A 22,753-nucleotide genomic window follows, 5' to 3' on the forward strand; every position below is an offset into this window, starting at 1 on the left:
CCTAGGGGATGCCTGAGGCACTTTGACTCCTGGCCAGAACCCTTACAGATAGCTACTGATAGAATTTACTAATTAAAAGATAAATGAGGGCGTTGCAAGGTTGCTTTGTACTGAGTTATTGCTTTTTATTCTTATTTATGTATTTATTTATTTGACAGCTCACATTGTATCTTCTCCCCTGGGTGTGTCATTTCTGCTTGGCAACTGATTTCTCAAGGTTTTTATCTTTTTTTAAAAAAAATTAATAACAAGGTATTTGGTTAGAATGTTCATCCATCACATTGCAAGGTTTTCTGGTATTCCTTATAAATTTTGCTCACCTTTTTAAATTTTATGTTTACACTGATTCATGCTGGATCAGCTCCTTTTAATTTTTCTCAGCATTGAATTAGCTGGACTTCCCTGACTGTCTGTCTGTGGGAGGTGGGTATATTCACTGTTTTGGAGGTTTTGGTTTCTCGATGTTTTCTGAAATTTGCCACTGCTTGCTATTCACCAATTTTCAGTACGTTTCCTCTCCTACTCTCACGTAGTTTCCACTCAGTCTCCTCCCCATCTTGCCAGAGCCTTCAGCCCTCTGTTTGTGCAAGAGATGTATGTTTGTCACTTCAGTGTGTATCCTTGTAGACAGGAAGTATATTTCTGAAATCCACTGCCGCAGGGCCACCTGTCTGCTCAGAGCAGGGTCCCCCAAACAGCCACAAATTATGTTCAGTGGTTTAGAGAGCCAGGGCAGGATTGATGCTCGCATGTTGACAGCTCCCCCTTTCACTCTCCCTCCAGGGGTCTCAACTTTCCGTCAGAGATGTTAGGAACGAGGGCAGTTTGCTTAAAGCAGTAGGAGTCCAGTTTGACTCACAAACCCCCGGGGTGAGTTCTCACTGTGACACCCGTGGGCGGAAGAGAGTAAGTAAAACAAATCGCCAATCCCGCGTGACTGACACAATCCAGCGTGACTGACCCTGACCACGGGCAGTACTCAGAGGCTCACAGACACCCATCCTTGGACTTACGTATTTAAATAAACCCCAAACCCTCCTCTCCTTTCTCTGTTCTTCCTTTCACCCCACTTGGTTTCCACCCAGCACCTCCATCCTGCCACCCACCAGGCAGCCCCAGCATGTGCTGACTTCCTGCCCAGTGCAGGCCCCTCCACCAGCTCCTTTGGGAGGAGGGTTTGACCTCCTTGCACGTTTGGCACTGTGCTGTCCTTTGTTGATGATAAACCTGTTGCTTGTTGGTTTCCTTCTAATTTTTTGTAAACTATATAGTATGCGTCTAAGACACCGATTTTGCAAAGAACCTGATGTTATCACAAACACCAATTGGTGTTTAAATGACCTTTTTTCACTTGTTTGATCATACGTTTAGTTCTTGTAAACATCAGCTTGCATTATATTGGCCTGTTTTTCCACTTGATTTTTGTACTTTTGGTAATGTTTAGTGCAAGCATGTTTTTCCTTACATATTTATGACCAAACTTACCCCTTACCATTCTACTTTCTGTTACTGCACCTATGTTCTATGCTTCCTTAATTTTAAAATCTCCCTAGAAAGAGAAGCTCAGTTAAAATGTACATTTCTGTGGCATGTTTTTTCTTTATCTTTCTTCTTTTACTTTTTAGCTGATTTTGATACTTCTTCACCAACATGCTTTCTTGTTTGTCTGATTATCAAAGTTTCCAGTGCATCAGGGTCCACCTAACATTTTCTGACATCTGTAGGATTTTCCTCCCTTGTAGTGAGGCATGGTGAGTCTCCTGCAGGTAGAGAAGCTGGTTCAGATTTGCCATCTGAGAGGCACAGCCATGTGGTAATAAAAATAATATGGAAATAGGATGTAGAGCCCCTGCTTGTGCAAAGTGAATCATTGTTGGGTAAGTGGCCATAAGTGTGACACAACCTGCAGGCGTGCGTGTGTGCTGGCTGAGAGAGCGCCACAGTTTTCAGAGGATGCCTCTGTCTGCTGTGCAACCACTGCTGGCCATACTTAGGAAAGACTGTAATTTACTGCTGGGAAGATAAGAGAGACAGCTCTTCACGGCCATCCTTTAAGACCTTTAAAGGTCATCCCTGGCATCACCAAAAATTCTCTAGTCCGCTTGCATCCTTTTCTAGCAAATAAACCACATTTCCCAGAGACCTTTGGAATATCAATATCGTTCCTGTGATAGATACCCCTTCCGAATGTGTCCTGCTTCAGGTTCCTCTCCTAATAGAAAAAGACAGCATCCTGCATTTTCAAACTCTTGCTTCTAAAAAAATAAGTGTATGACTCTCATAATTTCTGTTAATCAATAGACAGCCTTTTCAGTAAACAATTTCAGAGACAGGCTATGTTTTTCAGGCAGTTCTGTTTCATCTTCTCTTTGCATCATTATGAATCTGTGATGCTCTGATATCCTAATGCAACCTTGCTTTCTTTCAACATCTAGAATTCACAAAGGAATCCTGATTGTTTTTTTTCCCCTGCCCAGAAATATAGAATCAACTCTCCTCTAAGGGTATTTGTTCCTTTCACTGGAGAATAGTTTTAGAAACCACAGCACTAGTCCTACAAATAAACTTGTCCCACATTCTGACTGGAATATGGCAGATGGCAGCAAAGATATCCAATGGCATAAATCACCGTAGGGACAGAACAGATAAAGCCTCCTTTAAAAATATGTCCCGGGGTTCTTCGTATTTCCAGTTCACCTCGATTGTAATAAATTCTTCTTGCCTTACTCTAATAGAAGAGTTTATTAATCCATCTTTTCAATTTTTGAACAACTTACTTTTCTTGTTTCCATTAGCATTAAATTTTTAAAAGCAATATGTTATCACACCAAACCGTAAGTGTAAATATGAGTATCGCCTCCCCAAATTCAGAAGGCTCCACGTCTTTTCTTCCGTCTCCACCCTCAGCTCAGCCATCCTGAAACCGGCTTCACGGTGGTTTCCATCGATTCTTCGGTCCTCATCTTAGCACCAATATCTGAAAGGAAAGAAACCCTAGGCTCCATCTAGGGGAACACCAAAGAAACTAAGAGGTCAAAACACTCAAGGTGAGACACAGGTACCCCATCTGCTTAATAAAAGGTAATAATAAAATGTAGAATATAGACAAATAACACTTCTCAAAGTTATAAAAAAATCCTCTGTCAATTTTCTCCAATAGCGCTCCCCAATTTGAATTTATTTTCCCTTTATATTTTTTCTTTCATTCATGCCATTTTGTATTTAGGGGACAACATTTTTAGTAAAAACCTGTAGTTTCACACCAGCTCCATGGGGTATATACAGTGGCCTGTACCAACTCTCAAGGATCGACTGTGCACATCTCTTTCCTATTCTGCATTCAGGATACCCATTCTTAGCTTGCAATCAGCCATAGTGGGAGTATTTACACCATGGAAATTGGCAAACACTATCAATCAGGACTTTCCACCCAGAAGGCCAGTTTTTAAGCATTTACTGGGACAATTCTGGGTACATATCTCAGTTTTCCCCAAACGGGTCAAAATGTCAGACCGTAAAAATCAACTGACATGCAGAATTATCAGAGTGATATGCCAAACATTATGGCTGAGAATTCCCACTCAAGAAATTTACATAGAGGAGGGTAGGGGTATAGATCAGTGGTAGAGTGCGTGCTTAGCATGCACGAGGTCCTAGGTTCAATCCCCAGTACCTCCATTTAAAAAAAAAAAAAAAGGTTGATTTACACTTAGTAGGCATTGAATAGATACTGGTTAAGTATTTTAAAAAAAAAACAAATTTACATAGAGTAACTTTTGGAGCTTTGTAATTTTTGTAATATTTACTGCATAGTGCTCCCCGGAACCAACCCTTAAAAGACAAAAAATACAATTGGATTAGAGTGCATTTTAGTTATAATTCCATTTAGTTATTCACCAGTTTCAAGTAATTTCCAGATGTTTTTGATCCATCCCCAGAGGGCTTTATTTCCACAACAGACAACATAGAGAATTCAGCAATTTCTAGTTATTAACATTTCTGTGCTGATATACAGGGGGTTTTTTTTTATATGAATTACTACACACCATGCTCTCTCCTCAGTGTCATGTTCTGTAGTAACTGTGTGTCTTCTGGATAATATGGAGGACAGAACCCAGCAAGTTTGGAGTGTGGGGTCTGGCTTTGCCAAAATCTAACATGGACTAAAGGAATATTGTTTCCTTATTGGGTCTAAGTGGGGCTGGCCGGCTAATTTGTTCTCTGTAGTGGTCTGTCATGGCACCCCCAGTGTTATTCCCAGGAATGGCATGGACTCAGATATCTCATCACTGGAAACTGTACACAGTAGAGGTTCTCATTTTATTGTTCATTTAGCACCTGAATGTAGGCAGGGAACATTTCTACCTGAAGGCTCTGTGTAGCTCGATTTCCCTGCCTTTTTATTGCCACTTCCCCAGAGAAGTGACGTCCCCAGGTGAGGAAGCCAGGCACCTGGCCTCACCCTCCCACTGCCCTGGGACAGGACCTGGCCTGCTTCCTCTTTCCAGGAGTGTGATGTTCAGAGCTAGAGCTCATCTGAGTCTAGACGCTTCCTCCCTACTACTGGCACTCCCTCTCCTTGAGCAGGACTTCCTCTGGCACTGCCCCTGTATTCTCACTTGCCCTTCAAACTTGGCTAGGTCTGGCTGTGTTCACTCAAAGACACAGATCCATGGCCTTGTTGGTGTCTCAGGCACCTGCCTGTGCATGGCCACCCCAGCTCCCAGCACAAAACTGACCCCACGCCCTCGCTCACCTTTGCTCTGAGTTTCCCTCCATCTAATACTGCCCTTTTTACATCCCTCCACATTCTACAACATTCTAGTATCTTCTACTGTGCTTTCTTACCTCTTACTAAAGGAAGGTTGGGGGGTGGGGAGGTATATTCTAGCTCCTCCCCCCTTCCCCATGTCAGAAACTAGCAGAAGCCCAGTACAGCCCAGATTTTAAAAACTGACTCAGAACAAGTATTTTTGTTTTCTAAGACTTACAACCTTGGAGAGACCCCAGGTTGATCATTCATCTCCCTTACCGCCCCAGACGCATTTGTATCTGGCTAATACATTGTTGATCATTTCTACATAGCTTTTAATTTCTGTTATTTCTCCAAACCGGAATTATTTCAAATCTTCTTTTTGATTTCCAAGAGTAGAGATATTTCTTGGATTGCCTTTTATTCTGTTGTCATTTTTTTAAAAATTCTATTGCATTATAGAGGGAGTGTGAGATCATATGGCTTCTGCATTTGGGACAATTATAGCATTGTGGGAGGCTAAAATTTATGCATAGGGCATCATATTGTATTTACCATCTACTTTTTGCTTTTTTATGTTCCTCATTTTGTCTTCCAAATTTGTCGACCTGGTATGAGTATATTTGATTCGTTTGTTTTAACTGCTATTCAGGGTTTCATTTATGAATATTACATTACCGATTCATTCATTCTGTTGATGGAAATTTTGATTAACTTCTTTCTCTCTCTTTTTCCAATGGCAAACAATGCTTCACTGAACATGTATCTTTTTTTTCTTTCTATAAATGCAAGTTTTCTCAGGATTGGTGCCTAAAATTCTAATTACTTGATCATAGGTTATAGAATATCCCATTTTGCTAGTACCCCAGAAATGTTGTAATAGTTTATGAATTCTCATCAGTGGCTTACATCCTTTCCAACACTTGATAATTTTTAATTTTTGCCATTACAATGGTTGTTCAACATTATCTTTGTTTTTACATATCCCTGAAGAAAGATATATATCTTCAGATTGAAGAAACTTGAGTCCTGAGCAAAAAAAATAAAAATAAATCCATACTTAGTGACATCGTAGTGAAACTTCAGAACACCAAGACCAAGAGAAAAATCTTAAAAGCAACCAGAGGGAAAGCACAATTTACTTACAATGGAAGGACAAGTAGACTGACAACATATTTCTCATGGCAATTATAGAGGTCAGAAGACAATGGGATGATATCTTCAAAATACTGTTGGGGTTAAAAAAAAAAACCTGTCAAACTCGAACTCAATATTATTCTCCCAATGGTTGTGTCCATGCATCCTCTACTGGCCTCCCCCACCTTATTCAGAAATAGATACTGCTCCTTGACCGAAGGGATGGTAGATGTCTGAAGCTGGGCACATCCTAGAAACTCATTCCCTCTGTTCACATGATTGGTCCAAAGAGGAGGCACAGAAACTAAGAAAGACAGAAATCGCTTTGGTCACTCTCCATCCTGCCCTCTCCATGCTTTGCAGATGCATCCTCTTTGTTTTGGTTCCTTGCATCTGAGAGTTTTGAAAGGGAGCTTTTGGAAGAAATAAGGAGGGGAGAGAGAGACAGAGAAAGAGCGGGGACGGTGGGGGAGGACACTCTAAGAAGTTCTACTCAGAGTTCATTTTTTTACTGACTGGAGGTGTAGGAGTGGTGGAGGGCAGATGGAATGTGCGGACTGAAAAGATGTAGCCCAACCACTGTGAAAGATGGAAGACAGAGGCAACCAGAAAAAGCAACAGATAAAAGCATTGTCCATCAGTGGATAAACTCTGAATAGGCTCCACCTGCCAACAATTTCCATCTTGGGAAATAGAGCATCTCAGTTTGTGTGCTCTCTCACCATAAGCACAGAAACCACGTGAATCTGAGTGTCCCTGTGTTATATCTATGTTTTCTTTATTCAAGCCAAAGACAACATAGTCCATGTAAATCACAGAATTTTAGAACTGGAAGATTTCATAAAGGTCTTTTAATCTAATCCTTTCATTGTATAGGTGGGTAAATCAAAGACCACAGAGTGAATTGCTTGGAGTAACATAACTAGTTCATGACAGATCTAGACTAGAACCTGGATCTCCTAACCCCCGAGTCACTTCTGCCTCCCCATTTGCCACGCTATCTTGGCATCCATAGGGACTGAATTTTTGGAGTAACTTTCCTAATGTCCTAGCATCATGCTTTCTGTAGTAGTTGTTTTCTAAATGCTGGCTATTTAGTATGTCCTTTTTTTCTCTTCCCTTTTCTCTCCATTTTTCCTCTGCTAGAAAGTTCTTGGGTTTGATAATAAAGCAGATGTTCTACAACCCTACCATGAAGCTGAAGACCCTACCACTCACTGGGTGTGGGAGGAGTTAGCTCATGCCTGGTGCCATTATAACAGCCAAATGGAGTGGGAAAAGGTGTCTTGGAGCAGGTAGTACAGTGATACGGGAAAATCAAATGTGGCCCAGCAATCTGGAGTGGACTCTGCTCCTAACCTAAGGGCTCCTTGAGTTCACACTCAGCATTAGCACATCCCCAAAAGAGAAAAGCCTACTCAAAAAAAAAAAAAAAAAAAAAAGAAAGAAAAAAAGCAGCAGCCTTCAAGAAACATTGAAGTAGAGAGGACATATCTCAGAATCCATTTGGTAAAACTTAGTTAGATTTTGGCATCAAATCTTTAAATTCTCTTTCTAAAATCTTTCTGTTCGTATGCTTTACTCCGGGGGAGTTTCTCTCCTGCTTCCCCCCACCCCACAATTCCTAAATTCCCCTTCTTTTGGCCAGAGCTCTTTAGCTCTACCCCAGGACTGTAAACACCACTTGGCAAGGCAAAGTACTTTGGTTAGGCAGGTATTCGTGTTCCTGAAGCCTGCCCTACCTCAGGGAGCTTCGTTCAGTTTATTTAGCCAGGGGGTACGTTATAGTGCACACATGGTTTTAGGTCCAGAGTATGGGACCAATGTATCCTTTTTCTCATCCCAATATGGCTCCAGACATTGTTCTATATCAATAAACAGAAGGGCTAGACTGATCGCAGAAGTCACCCCAGAAGTCAGGTTCCTGGAGTTCTAGATGACTAAAAAGTGACCTCTGTCCACTAGCCCCCTTCATAATTGTCCCTCTGAAATTTTGTTTCCATCTAAGTGTGCTAAATCTTTTAGATTTAAAAATTTCATCATCTTTGTTCTACCAAGTTGCCCCGTGAGGAAGGGAGGGTGAGGTAGGCGTCATCCTTCCACTTTTGCAATTAAAGAAACCAAGATGTTGATAGGTTAAATGACTTGACCAAAGTCATACAGCTGATGAGAAACAAAACCATGTCCCAGCCCAGTTTTTGTTAGGGAAATAAATGCCCTTTCCAGAATCCAGTCTTCTTGCCCATGTTCATGAAACTTTTTTTGAGCCACTACTTTCAATGCCAACAATTGGAAAACTTATTGATTTACTGTATTTGCTTTCATGTGAAGGTATTAAATTCTTGCAAAATCACCAAAATGTAAACAGAAAAATAAGAAATATCAAGAAGTTGAGTGTATGTTTAGAAACCAGATAATTAACTTTCCTAAAAAAAAAAATCAAGGTATATATTAGAGGTTAATATATTCAAATGAAATTTTACTTTATAAATATTAATGCTGGATAAAGCCTAAATAGAAATACTCATAGGAATATTGCTCAGGGCAGAAAAAAAAAATTGTAGGCTCAAAGAAGTTTAGTTCAATGGATTATTTTCCAAAAGCCAGCTGTTTGTTAGCTTAAGTAAGATCAAGCACCTTGGTCATGAGAGTTACTCTGTGGGATGGTGGCGGGGCTCCGTGGGGGGTCTGACATCGTATTATTATCTATGTCTAGATACTCTGACTAGTGAAGGCAGAGGACCCTGCAGCAGAGGAAGGACTGCCCACTTCTGCTCTGAGCAGATGGCATTAGTTCACATTTGGTCTTACACTGCCTTAGAGTCTCTGGCTGCAGCCTTTCAAACGAAATGCCTTAATCCTCACTGGGGCCAGGACGTGTAAAATAATCACATTTTTTTGTCAAAGTCACAGACGTAATCCCTGAGTAGATGATCTGGAGGACGAGAGCAAGCTGAAAATTTCAGGAGGAAGTGTCTCGCGGCAAGTCGTGCAGCGTATGGGAACTTTTGTGCAAATGCTGATACCTTGCGCATCTTAAGAAAGACAGTAACACATTTATGTTAATGAGGATCCTTTCCTTACTATTATTATTCTCTTTTAAAAAGGAGTTGCAAAGATGGTCCAGTTCTGGGTAAAGTCTGCTCATCATAGCAGTGTGGAAAGTATACCAAATCCATACTCGGCCAAGTCAATAGCATGGTGGATATGAAGGCTGAAAAGGGAGCCATGTTTTCTTTTCTTTTTTTGGGGGGGGGTGGGTTGTTGTTTACTCATTTATTTATTTTTAGAGGAGGTACTGGGGATTGAACCCAGGACCTTGTGTGTGCTAAGCATGCGCTCTACCTCTTGAGCTATACCCTCCCCCCTCAAGGCCATGTTTTCCAAGCTGTTTCCATAAATCCCAGAAAATGACAGTTGTCCATATCATATAATCAAGGGGAATGAGAGACAACATAGGGGTATGAAACCATGGTCCCTGCTCTTTTGAGGATTGCGTTCTAGTGATGGAGACAGGTGACAGCCATACAAGTAAGTATAGGAGGTAAATACAAGTAGTGATGAGAACTCTGACTAGGAGATGAGCATCCTGTTTCCCTGTTTCACTGAGAGAGCGCTTCCTACCTGCCAGCTCTGTGCTCATTACTGTACACACTCTTCCTATTCAATGGTGCTCGCCTGTAAAATGAAGCCTGTAGAGCTCCCGCCACTTACCCAACTTCACACAGCCAGTGACACTCAGACAGGGGTGTGGCCACAGCTTTGTTTATTTTCAGATCCCTCACACTGAACCATTGCACGCGCCACCTCTCCTAATAAGGGTTAGGTGATAGCTGCCGTGGTCAACTCCCACGTCTGCTGAGCGTGTGAGAGCCGCCCCTGTTCTGTGCCTTTGGCGCAGACCTGTACCCAAACCCTCCCACCTACGAGAACGCCAACCAATAAAGCGAGCGCTCACCAGCACAGGATACGCCAAGGGCACCTTGTAGCCTTGGCAGCCAGCCCCGTGTGGATGGAGGAGATGGTGTTACATGCTTGGGTGCGCTCAGCCATCTGCTGGAATAGTTGTGTGAGCTCGAGCGTCTCAAGTGGTGGTCTGGCCACTCTGCCTGGTGGATGGAACTTTCACTTCTGAGTCTTTACTTACATAGTACTCAGTAAATCTCTGAACCATTTTTCCTTCAATATGTTTTCATTACTTATTCAGTCCCCAGATATTGACCTTATTGGTCAGTGACACTGGTGATGAGCAGACTTGTCCGTGCACTTGAGGACAGACCCTTTTGTTTTGACCTCTTAGGTATCAGTATAAAAGTGCTTACTGCTCCAGGGTCCCATGTGAAAGGAGAGCTCCTAAAAAACATGGGTAGAGGGCAAAGGTCAGGTAGTCCCCAAAAATGTTTATAAATAGGGGCTCAGATGTTGAGACAAAATGAGTTTTCTATTTAGAAAGAAAACACACACACACACATACTTGATTTTTACCTCTGTGTAAATAATGTCCTGGGTTTAAACAAGTTCATTGCCATAATGCACCCCTACCTAACGTTATTCTAAGTCAGTTATATCCCCGCGGGGGTTAGAAGTGTTCAGAAAACAGAGCTGCCTTAAGAAACAGCTTTATGAAGCTTTGTTGGGTGATATGTGTACACGAAAGTGTTTCATTTTCACAGCAACTTGAGTTTCACAAGTTGAGGCAGGAAATGGGAATGACATGCCAACCAAACCTTCTTCTGTTTGGGCAAGGAGCACCACAGGGTTTACCCCTGCCAGGAGCCCTGGACTTCCCATCTGCTTGTTATTTTGAGCACAAGGAAGACGGGGAATCAGGGAATAGAAGGGAGGGAACTCACCTCTCCCAGAGCACATGAAACAGCACAAAAGAAACCACAAAAAGGGAAGAATCTCTCTCTCTCTCTCACGCGCACGCACACACACACAAACATACACACACACACACACAAGTTTGATGCTAAATGCTCCCAGCTCTTCCTTTGGACTCCAGTGGTTCTCTTATTAGGACTCCAAAGCCTCACTGAAGGGAAACTTACACCAGAAGAAAGGGGAAGTCATCACTTAAAAAGCTGGGTTCAAGTATTTGAGGACTTTTGAAGACTCGAGACAATGAAAGTCTAAGCAAATTAAAACTGTAGGTGAAAGCAAGTTAGGGAGGTAGCTTCAGCAGTGATGGAACCAGCCTAATTCAGGAGAGCCCATCTGCAAGGCATGATGGCCCTTTGACACCAGGCCATTTGGGGAAGCGAAGACAATTGGGATTGGAGAGACCTGGAGCCAGGGTGCACCCAGATGTGGGTCAGCACCCCTCTCAGGTTCATCCTTGGTCACCTGACAGTACAGACCTGCATGAATCAAAGTGGTGCCAGTTTGGGCAGGATCTCAGTTAGCAGCTGGGAACAAGACCTGGAGAAGGCAATGAAGACGGCGTGAAACCCAGAGCAAGAAAATTGTATAAAGGTTGTTGGTGGCTCTTCTGGCAATCTAAACACCAAGCTCTTTGGGGAATTTAAGTTGTAGGAAAACAGATGAGTGCAGGAAAGAGATGGAAGGGAGGCAGGAGCTAGGAGAGGAAGGGGTGGCAGTTGGAGGGCGGCAGAGTGGAGAGAAGGCTGTGGTCTCCTTTGCCCTCCCAGCCCTACCCACTGAGATCAGTGAGCAAACCAAATACCATCTCAAGTCTCAGAAGGAATCCATGGCTTAGAAAAGCAATGGAGCTGAAGTTCTCAATAAATATGCAGCTAAAACCATGTCATCACAATCTTTGCATCTGAGGAGGAAAGCCATAGGGAAGGAAATGAGCAGGATCATTTTAAACATAAAGATTTGGTTGGCAGATTACCACAGAAGAAGATGAAAAGTCAGGGAATTCAGATGGTACCAAAATCCGCATTAACAAGAGTTGAGGAAAACAGACACCATTAACATTCCAAGCCAAATAATGAGGTGTCAGCAAGGCATCAGCTGGAAGAAAAAAGCTGGAAAATGATTCCTTTTTTTCACTGCTTGCGGCCAAAGCTCTAGTTGAAAATGAATGCAAAATCTTGCAGCTGGCAGCAGAGATCCTTAATGATCTCCATCAGCAGAAAACTAAGATTCTGTGCAAGGGTCTGACTCAAAAAGCTTACAATCCAGAAGAGAAAGAACAGAAGCCGTCAGCTGCAGATGGGGATGTTCACAGAGAATTCAAGAAACGGAGAGTGAATTATAGTGAAGATAGATTATATAAAAATTTGTTGGATCATTTTGTGGGGAAAAAAAAATCCCAAGACACCAGGCTTTTTCCTTCTGATGCATTAAGATTTCGTTCTGGAGAGAAGAGAGATACTGCCTTCTGGAGACAGAAATTGCAGATAGCAAACCCAAAGATTGGTGTATTATAGAGATCTCAGAAATAAACCACATCCAGGAAGTCCACTAAGTCCCATCAATGAAAGGTCCTGGAAGCCAGGCTCCTTACCACCCACTCTACACCAGTGCTGTTCCAACTCTTTCTTGTTATAGAAGAGGCACGCCTGCAGGGGAATTAGTTGAGAATGGGCTGCCACCTGAGTAGAGGGACCTATGAGGTGTCAGGAAAAACTTTACCCTCTGATCTGCAAGCAAACATGACTTAATCGACGAAAAATTGCCAGAATGTCTATTGAATCCCACACCCTCTGAATGACAGACTACCCAACCCTCCTTGAAGGTGGACACAATAGGAATATCTCCATTTCATCAGTATTGGAACAGATCTGCCTGGAGGTCAACACGGGGCTATGCATGGACCACCACCTGGGCCAAAGGACTGTGTTCAGTGTCTGAGAAAATATCTGCCTCTAATACTGGCCTTAGTGGGGCTTCATTAACAAAGAATGGCCCCACGGGGGAAGGGTACAGCTCAAGTGGTAGAGCGCATGCTCAGCATGCAAGAGGTCTTGGGTTCAGTCCCCAGTACCTCCTCCAAGTGGAAATCAATGAAGAAACCTAATTACCTCCCCCTCGGAAAGCAAACAATACAAACAAAGAATGGCCCCAGGAGCTCTTACTTTCTGCAGGGAGGGCTGGTTTGGCTAATGCTGATGCCAATGACTTCCTGTCTTTATCAAGAATATCTGTCATTAATTCAGCACATAAAGGACTTCCACTGCCATCAGCCACTTTCTCAAACATGAACCCAGACATTCCCAACCTTTTTTTCCTGGTAAGCTTATATCTCCTTGCTAAAAGAGCTTTAGAAACGTAGACCCTCTTGCCATAAGGAAGTACCATCTTTCTTGACCTTAATTATTTAAGATGATCGACCTTTCTCTTTCTGCAAAATACATACAACCTTTGGATTCCAGAGAGGAGCCTCTCCAGATATCACTGTTGGCTCCCATTGGCTTCCAGTCTCAGGTTATGAATGGACCTTTGGGACAGTTCAAGTGCTTCAAAAATCCAGTGTGAATGTTACTTTGGTAATTAGATTAATACTATTTTAGAGCTTAGTTTTATTGCTAAGAGATCTTTTTGAATCAAATCACTCAAATCTGATCGATCTGTGATTTGCTATAGGTAAGACCACCCCTTCAGCTGTAGCCTCTCATTTTCTCCACTCTCCTCAGACCTTTTTTCTGTACTATTACTGTAGTTTATATAGTCAACGTAGCTTGTGCAACAGAGATGGGGTTGAATATAATCCACATTGAATGTAATACTTTTACATAGATTTGCTTGAAAGGAAGAGTGTAGGAATAAATATCAGGACTGTTTGCTCATCTATATCCTTTTGCTCATCCGTACTTTGGATAAACCTTGATCAAAAGTCAAAACACTCAACTTGGTGGTAGGTGAACTGTTGCCTAAGAGGAGATAATTAGTTGCTGAAAGACCCATCAACTAAACCCAAACCTATAAGGTGATGCCAAAGAATACGCTCTTCAATTCAAGAAACCATTTAGAAAATTACTAACATAAGTATTCTATCAATTTCTATCAATTTCTCTCAGTTGTGAAAGTGGAGATTGTGACTCTTCTATCCCAGTGGGACCCTTTATTTGCATAAAATTAGAAGTCAACATAGACCCTAAAAGCTGCTTTAGTTGATGTGGAAGTGACCTGACCCCTGTCAGCTCAACCTCCCCCTCATCTCATAAGGTGGCATCTGCAAGTACCCCAAGGCTCCCCCAAGCTCAGTCTGGTAACTTTTAGGTTCCAACATAATAGCAGTAAGGTCAAGGTTATGGTTTCAAAGGCCCTGGAGACCATAACCAACTTCTCCTGTTTACAAACATAAAATACTACATGGTACCGGATAGATACATAGTTGATACTTAATAAAAAGACATTGTCGTCACTATCCTTAACCAGCACTCTTGCAAGTGTGTACCTGTGTTACAAATAAGAAGAGTCAGTATGCAAAATATCTCCAAATTACAAATATACACCCTGCTGTTAGGTCAACAGCATCATCTTTGTCTGTTAAAAACAAACACTTCATTTTATTTAAGCAGAGATCGTAAGCACCTGCTAATGATGTTATTAGTGGGACTGAGATGTGTACCATGGAGTCGGGCAAGAAGCTCCCCCAGGACCCTTTCAGAGTTTTCACATTTCTCTGTGTTAGGACAGCAGCCCGGATGGACATTCAGCAAATCGCTGTCTCACAGCACAGCCCCATCTCGCTGTGATCTGTCAGCACTTTTGCAGCTTCCCATAGTGAAAGCTGCTCCTGATTCTATAGGGAAGATCAGACTCTGCCTTTTCTCCTCCAACTATTATATCTTCCATCTGAGACCATATGAGTCTCCAGCTTAGACCTTAGATTTACATTTAAATGAGAAGTTGTAGGCAACGACTTAGTGGCAGAATATTGCCTTGAACTGTAAGTTAACTAATTAGTTAATTGAACTTATCTGGAGAAAGGTTTTTTTAGACGATTTCAAAGAACTTATATGAATTGATTTCCTTATAATCCTCTCCGCTGTCCTCATATCTCTGACATCCAACACCACCATAACCACCAGTTGTGAACAAACCACTTTGCCTCCCACTTCCAAAGAAAATCAAAGCTACAGGCAGGAATGCCACAAGCTCCTGCCACTGACCAGAGTCTACACTCTCCTTTCCTCCTTCCCTTTTGTCCACTGAGAAGGAACCCCGACTCCGTGCCTGATCTCACCTGTGCCCCGGCTTCCTCCCGCCAGCCTCCTCAGTTCTCAACTCCACCAACTATCTCCTCCTCTTTCTTCTGACACCCCCCCTGCTGCCTCCTTCCCAGCAGCATTCAAATGCCCAAGTGTCAGCTGAGTTTGTGGGATGCTCCAGCTGTTGCCCCATCCTCTGCTTCCCTTCCTGGTTAAACTCAGTTGAAGGAGTTGCATCTACCTTCACACAACCCTGTCCTCGCCTCCCTTCACTCCCACAGAGGGTGCCCGGCAAGGTCACCCTACAGGGATCCTTGCAGCTCAATACAATAGTCACCTTTGATTTCTCAAAAGGATCTAAACTTTGGAAAATTATTCCTATTTAAAAAATAACAAACAAGCATCCATTCAGTCAACAAGCATTTATTGAGGTCCCTCTAGTGCTGGGAACTCAGAACATGGCAGTCAACAGGTATTGGCAATCATGGACTTTACATTAGGAGGAGAAGGGGACCCAAGCCATAAACAGATAAATAAATGAACAAGATAATTTCAGAGGGTGATAAGTGCTGTGAAGACAAACAAAACTAGAGTGATGGGAGCGAGAGTAACTATGGAAACCACACTGAGTCTCCAAGGGAAGCTTCTCTGAGATGATACTTGAGCTGCTGGCATTAGTGCAAAGATCTTGGGCCAGAACAGCACAGGCAGAATGAACAGCAAGAACGGAGCCCTGAGGTTGGCACCAGCTTGGAATAGATGCGACACCGTATTGTTTACACACAAAAAGGGAGAGAACGGAAAGAGGAAAGAGAGTGTGGTCTTGCTGGGAAGGGAAAGGGCTTCTGAGTGACAGGTGAAGTGGACCAAGCCTGGAAGAATAATGAGCCTTGTACCCTCCACGGGCCTCCTAGGTAGAAGTTGGAGGAGTGGGCGGACGATCTGTTCCTCTATCTTTCACCCTTCAATCCTAACTTTAAAAGCTAATAAGCAAATCAGGAGCTCAAAACAAGCTGGAATGGCTTCTGGAATGGACCCCGCCAGAGCCTGAGAAGAGACAGATCCCCTCAACCTGCTCCTTCAGTCCCTCAGCTCTGAGCTGAGTAGGGAAAGTAGCCCAAGAGGGGCTCCCACGAGGCCACTGCTGGGCACACAGTGGGACCCAGAGTCAAGGTCAGCCCCTGAGGGAGCGTGTTAGAGTCCAGTCTTCTCTCCTGATCAGCTTCAGGGGTCAGGGTGCTGGAAGGGCATGGACTTGGAAGGGCTCTCCAGTGTTTGTGCCTGGGAGAGAAAATGAGAGCCCTGAGATATTCTCCTGAAGCCAAGTTCCTCAACACACACACACACACACACACACACACACACACACACACACACCCCAATCCACAGGAGCACCAGGTGATCTAAGGGTCCTCCGTCTAACCTGGGGGCTGCCCCCCAGCATGTGTATGTGTGTAGAGTGTGGTAGAACCAGGGTAGAGTTGAGGGGGTTAGTTCCTATGTCCCTGATCGAGAGCCCATGCTCAGGATCAAAGTTCTTTGCAAGACTGTGGGGCTACGGAGAGTGGGAGCAAATCAAAAAGAGAAGGAGGTGAGAAGTCCGCCCCAATCCTGCTCCATTATAATTGGGTTCAGGCCCCCACCCACCACGGAATGGCTTCCAGCACAGGGAGGGAAGTCTTGGCCTGCTCACCTGCCCTAACTCACCCCTTCCCACTATTCATTCTCCTCTCCTAGTTTTTCTGTTCCTACACAGCATGTGGGGAGCCCAGCCAGGGAGAGCATGGAGTTGGGGTGACCAGGCCTCAGGGCTCCTCAGGAATCTGAGGCTCTACTGAAAACAGCAATTCTCTGAGCAGCCCTGCTAGTCCTGTGAAAGCACCTGGGGGCCGTCTGCCTGTGTTCCTGAGGTGGGGGGAGGGAGGGAGGGAGGGCAGCAGCGCTGCCTCACAGGGGCCGTCTTGGCAGCCTGGTCTCCAGGAGCCCTCAGGGGAGGGAAAGGGGGAAGGCATCGTGCGCAAGTCCGCATTACTCGCCCGAGGTTTCACGTTTTGCAAAGCAGTTAGTTCTGGAGTTAAGACTGTCCAGATGGGTTGGACAAGGCTCAGAGGGAGTGTTTGCTTCCCCCTAGGTGGAGATCAGGAGGAGACATTCACAAATCCCTGTGTGAGGCTGGAGATGCAGCCTGAGGAGCAGGAGGGCCTCCTTCCTCGTGGCTTTTCTCTCAGCTTCTGACACCCTAGATCGGCTGCATCTGACATGTTGATGTAGACAACCCCTACCCTCCCTGGGACTCTGCTTGCAGCTCTGCAGCATTTGGTGGCTTCATATCTTATTAGAAAAGAACTTGGATCTTCCCCCAAAGCCAGTTGTTCCTCTGACTGTGAGCTAGGACAGGGAACTGATTAAGGAGGTCAAATGGAAACCATGGCACAGGGGGAGAGAGGAGCCCAGGTAAAGGCTTACTTACAAAGAAGAAAGTAAAGGATCAGAAGTCAGACTAGGCAGCGGGATGCCAGGGACAGAGGGGCCTAGAGGTTGGAGGACAATACATAGGCTGGCACTGGGGCCATCCTGAGCTAAAGGTCTGGGGGCCTGTGCACACCCCGGGGGAGAAAGAACCATAGCTGAGACCAGAAGCGCCGTGCACTGAGCTCTGGTGCCTGAGGGATGCTACTGGGACCCACCACCCGGAGCATAACGCACAGAGGTGCCCCCTCTCACCTCCAGGCAGGCCGCCCGACGGCCCCGGTGCTGTGGGGACTGTGGCCGTCGGCAGGTGTCTGCGCCTGCATCATGTTCAGAGCCAAATAACCTGCCCAAGGGCGTGTGGGTCGAGAAGCAGTGAGTCCGGGAGCTGAGGCTGTCCACTCATTTGGAGCTTCTCCATCACTTCTTCCGAGGGGTCGGCTTGGTCTTCTTTTTCAATCTGGTTTACAAAGAGAAACATGAAAATCCACAGTGTTGCTAAGCAGCGTACTCTTTCTCCATGCTCAGTTAATAGGACTGTAAATTTACAGACCACCTTTGAGGTTATTACTCGTCTGGGAAATCCAGCCTTAAAAATCTCTCCTTTTAATTTCTCACTTCTGGAAGTAACTCGCCAAAATAACATGATAATATATTTTTTTTCCTGGACTGAGCCCACCAAAGATATTCTTTAAGAGATATTCTATTTTTATGTACAATAATTATTGCTTTTCCATTCAATCATTGCCGATAATTTTGAAACCCAAAAAACACAGAATAAATCAAAATACCATCCCACTCCTAGAAAAACCTAGGAGTTTTTACTAGGAGTGCCCATAGACATGAACACCTAAATGTATGCACATATACCCCGAGGGAATATGTACTCACATTGTAAATTTGTGACCATATTGACATGTTCTTATTTTGATGGGGAACATACTTTTCAAGAAGGAGATCAACAACATCCAGTAAAGATGTTACAAATATGTGGCCCCCCCAAAAAACTATTCATTGCAAGCTTATTCTCCAACCAAGGGATTAAATTACTTAGATAGCAGAAGTCTATGTGACCACCTTCAAAATAAGGTCATGTCAAATTGTATGAGAACACCATCAAAGTTCTTAATTTAAAAAAATAAACAAGAAAGAAAAAAAGAATACCACTCATCAGTGGGGCACAGTTTTACATTAGAGACTGATCTTACAGAGATCACAGGTTTTCCTGTAATTCGGGGAGTTTTAAAAATTAGAAATAAAATTAATATTCAAGTGTTAACCGTAACATTCTCCAAAACCCCAAATTATATGTCAAGCTAACAATGCTGGTGCCCCTCCGACAGGACTGAGGATGTCAGGAAAAATAAATGAAGAAATACTTTGTTGAAACTTGCAGAGTGAATTGTAGCCTGGAAGGTTGGAACACATCCCTTGAAGTCTGGGGAGAGAATCTATGTTTTGTGGATTGCTTCCATGACCTCCAGGCATGGGACAGCCTGTTCATATTAGAATTCCCTATAGGTCCTGCTGAATATGATACCCTGGGCACTGACACTAGCATGGAAGCCCGTATTTCCTGGGTATTACCCGATGGAAGTACCACTGCAAATGGGCCACTGTGGCATCTTGGGTAATATGAGCACCTAATTATCTCATCAGCACTCCCCTGGCAATAGAAGCCACATTGATGCCCCTGGAGGTGGCCAAATTGTGCAACCTGAACTCCTATTCAACCAGGGGAAGCAACTGAGTTGGGGAGGATCAGCTAGTTGTTAGGATTAAGCAACACAGTGTATCCATTAAACAATAGTTCTAATAACATCTCCCTACCTAGAAGTGTAAGACTAGCAACTAAGCACTTTACAATAATAACCCATGAGGTAGATAATATCGTCATTTTACAGATGGGCATAGTACAGCTTTCAGACAATAAGTGACTTGGGCAGGCAGCAGTGTTCAGACTCCAACCTGATGCCAGATCCCTTGCCCTTTTCACTGGGCCAGACTGACTGCTAGATGTATTTTTAGGTCTCATTCAGTCAGTAACGTCAATGAAGCCTTGGGTTGGGCCCTGGGGATATGAGTGTAAGACAGAGTTCCTGCTCCTGACTCACACACACTCCGGCAAGGGAGATGGGCACTGGGGTGTTAGATACAGCTGTGCAGGTCCCAGCTGAGCCCACGGAGGTGGTGGCCCCTGCTCAGTGTGAAGGCTCTTAAGTCTAAGGGCTATTCTAAGGCTCCTTACCCCTGACAATAATAATGTTGCTTCTGCAGACACAGAAGAGGGGTCCTCTGCTCACATGAAATACCCTGTAACATCATCTCCCTTGACCAATTCAAAATAGGAAAATAATAGGTCGCTATAATGCAAAAAAATCCTATATAAAATGTCCTAACTGTCTTCTTGTAGCATAGCTTTGAAGGGTGGAAATGACAAAGACAGTCCACGTAGCAAAGCAGAAGAAACAGCTCAGGCCCGTGCAGGGCTGGGGAAGGCAGAGGCATGGGTCTTTGGCCCACACATGGATGGCCATCACATGATTGTTCTTCAGGGCGTCAGTTCTCTCCAAGAAGAGCTTGGCCCTAAATGTAGGTTGGAACTGAGTCCATCACGTAAATCCAATCCCAGGGGCTTCATGTCTCATAAGCCTCAGGTGACATCAGTACCTGGTGATCTTGGGCAATTACCCAAGTTAATCATTCCAGGAGTAATTAGAACCTCTTTGATTCTTTAATCCAAAGCACATTCATGCCCATTCTCTAGTTTGATGATAAAGTATGTCAATCAATGAACCATGAGGGAAGATGAACCATATCTTGAAATGAGGATATGAGGTAAAACACAGGTATGAACCTGCAACTCGACCCAAGCACTTTATCTGGTTGGGCTCAAGCCTTTGGGATCTAACCCCTTCTAATGATTCAGAAAGCCACTTTGTCAAGGACTTGATCTTGTTAAAATACTTCTCTAAAAAGAAAATGAACTAAGTGAAACAGCAATTTAAACCACATACAAAAACTAGACAAACAGATCAAGATGGAAAAGATAAAATTGTCTCTATTTACAGGCAACATGATTGTCTATGTAGAAAATCCCAGAGTCTACCTCCCCTCAAAAAAGCTAGAATAAGTGAGTTTTGCAAGATCACAGGATGCATGATCAATATACAAAAATCAGTTATATTTTTATATACTGGCAATGAACAATTGAAATAGACGAAAGTACTATTTTAATAGTATCTCAAAGCATGAGATGCTTAAGTATAAAGCTAAAAAATGTGTGCAAGATCTGTATGCTGAAAACTACAAAACAAAAAGTACCTAATTGAATGGCGAGATATACCATGTACAGTTCTCCCCAGGCTGACTTACAAACTTAACACAATCCCAATTCCATCCTACCAGGATGTATTCTAGAAATTCATACGTTTGACACTAAAATTTCTATGGAAAAGTATTGGAACTAGAATAGCCAAAAATACAATTTCAAAAGTAAAAACAAAAAAGGTAGAGAATTTACGCTAACATTTACTATAAGGCTATAGTAATCAAGTTGGTGAAGGAAATATACATAAGTTAATGAAATAGAATAGAAAGTCCAGAAATAAACTCACACATTATGGTAAACTGATTTTTGACAAATATGCAAAAGTAATTTAGTGGAGAATCTTTTCAACAAATTATGCTGGAACTATTGAATATCCATACGCAAAAAAATTGAACCTCAATCCATATCTCACACCATTTACAAAAAATTAACTCAAAATAGATAATAATGTCAATGTAAAAGTTAAAATTTTAAAGTTCTAAAAGAAAACATGGGCAAAAATCTGTGTGACCTTGGGTTAGGCAAAGAACTCTTACATGCAATACAAAAAAACATGATCTATAAAAGAAAAATACTGATAAATTGGACTTTGCTGAAGTTTAAAACTTTGGTTCTTTACAAAACACTATTAAGAAAATGAGAAAGCAAACCACAAACTGGGGGGAAATATTTGCAAAACATGTATTTGATAAAGGACTTGTATCCAGATGTATTTTTTAAACTCTCAAAACATAGTAAGAAAATAACCACCCACTTTTTTAAATGGACAAAAGACTGAGCACACACTTCACCAATAAATATTTTTGGTGGATGATCTATAAGCTTATTGAAGGAAACTGGACATCCTTAGTTAACAGAAAAAGCAAAATTAAAACTACATTGAAGTACCGCAATACATGTATTACAATGGATAAAATTTTATAAGCTGACAGTACCAAGCATTGCAAGAATGCAGAGCATCCCACATTGCTAGTGGGAATACAAAATGATACCACCACCTTGGAAAACAATTTAGCAGTTTCCTATACATTTAAACATATGCCTACCGTATGTCCCAGCAATACCAGTTGTAGTTATTTATTCAAGAGAAAAGAAAACTTACACTCACATGAATATTTACAGCAGCTTTATTCATAATCTCCAGAAAACTGGAAACAACCTAAATATTCTTCAACTCATGAATGGAAAATTGTGATAGGTTCATGCATACAATGGAACACTACTCAGCAATAAAAATGAAAGAACTACTGATTCATGCAACATCAGCATAGTTCAATCTCAAGTGCATTATGCTAAATGAAAGAAGCCAGACTCAAAAGGGTGCATACAGTATGATTCCATTTATGTGACATTCTAAATAAGACAGAACTATAGGGACAGAAGACAGAGCAATAGTTGTCAGGGGCTTGGGGACCGACCTCAAAGGAGAAGTGTGAGGGAAATTTGGGGAGGATGATGAAAATACTGTATATTTTGATTGTGGTGGTGGTTGCATGACTGTTGCATAGAACTGTTTGTCGAAAATGTTGAATTCTACTGCTTGCACGTAAATCTGATATATATGTTAAATACATTTGTGTGTTATATAAACAAACATGGCACTTTTCAGGTTCATGGTTTTCTCCTTTATCTGAATGCAAGTAACTGAACTACGACTTTCCAAAAGTAAACCGTGCTTAGTGATATAATGACCATAATCCTGCTTTTACCCAAATACTACTGCCCTGCTGTGTGTTTTTCCCCAGTAACATTCAACTGCCTGGAAATAGACATGGTGGAGGTAGATGGTTGGATTCATTCAGGGTTGGAGTGCTTCCCAAGAATGTGAGACAGATATTCAAAGGGTAGGGGAATTGAGGGTATTTTGGGGAGAGATTAAAACGTTGGGCCATAGCCTCTAACTTGGCAAGGGAGGAAAGTGAAGAAAGGAGGAGTCTG

At 42.8% G+C, this 22,753-nt stretch overlaps 1 protein-coding gene across 2 annotated transcripts in view; it reads right to left on the reverse strand.

Annotated features, from left to right (window-relative positions):
* Positions 1–2,793: 2,793 nt before the first annotated feature.
* Positions 2,794–22,753, reverse strand: part of MOBP (myelin associated oligodendrocyte basic protein) — a 44,237-nt gene continuing 24,277 nt past the window's right edge. For both annotated transcript variants that reach the window (XM_045509768.2, XM_045509767.2), the window contains 3 exons: positions 17,740–17,944; positions 5,900–5,982; positions 2,794–5,782 (listed from right to left, as the gene is read on the reverse strand). In XM_045509768.2, the coding sequence (XP_045365724.1) occupies positions 17,905–17,944 (40 nt within the window). In that variant the 3' untranslated portion in view covers positions 2,794–5,782; positions 5,900–5,982; positions 17,740–17,904. The remainder of the gene's footprint in view (positions 5,783–5,899; positions 5,983–17,739; positions 17,945–22,753) is intronic.

This window comes from Camelus bactrianus, chromosome 17 (genome assembly GCF_048773025.1).
Source record: "Camelus bactrianus isolate YW-2024 breed Bactrian camel chromosome 17, ASM4877302v1, whole genome shotgun sequence".
Lineage (NCBI taxonomy): Eukaryota > Metazoa > Chordata > Mammalia > Artiodactyla > Camelidae > Camelus > Camelus bactrianus.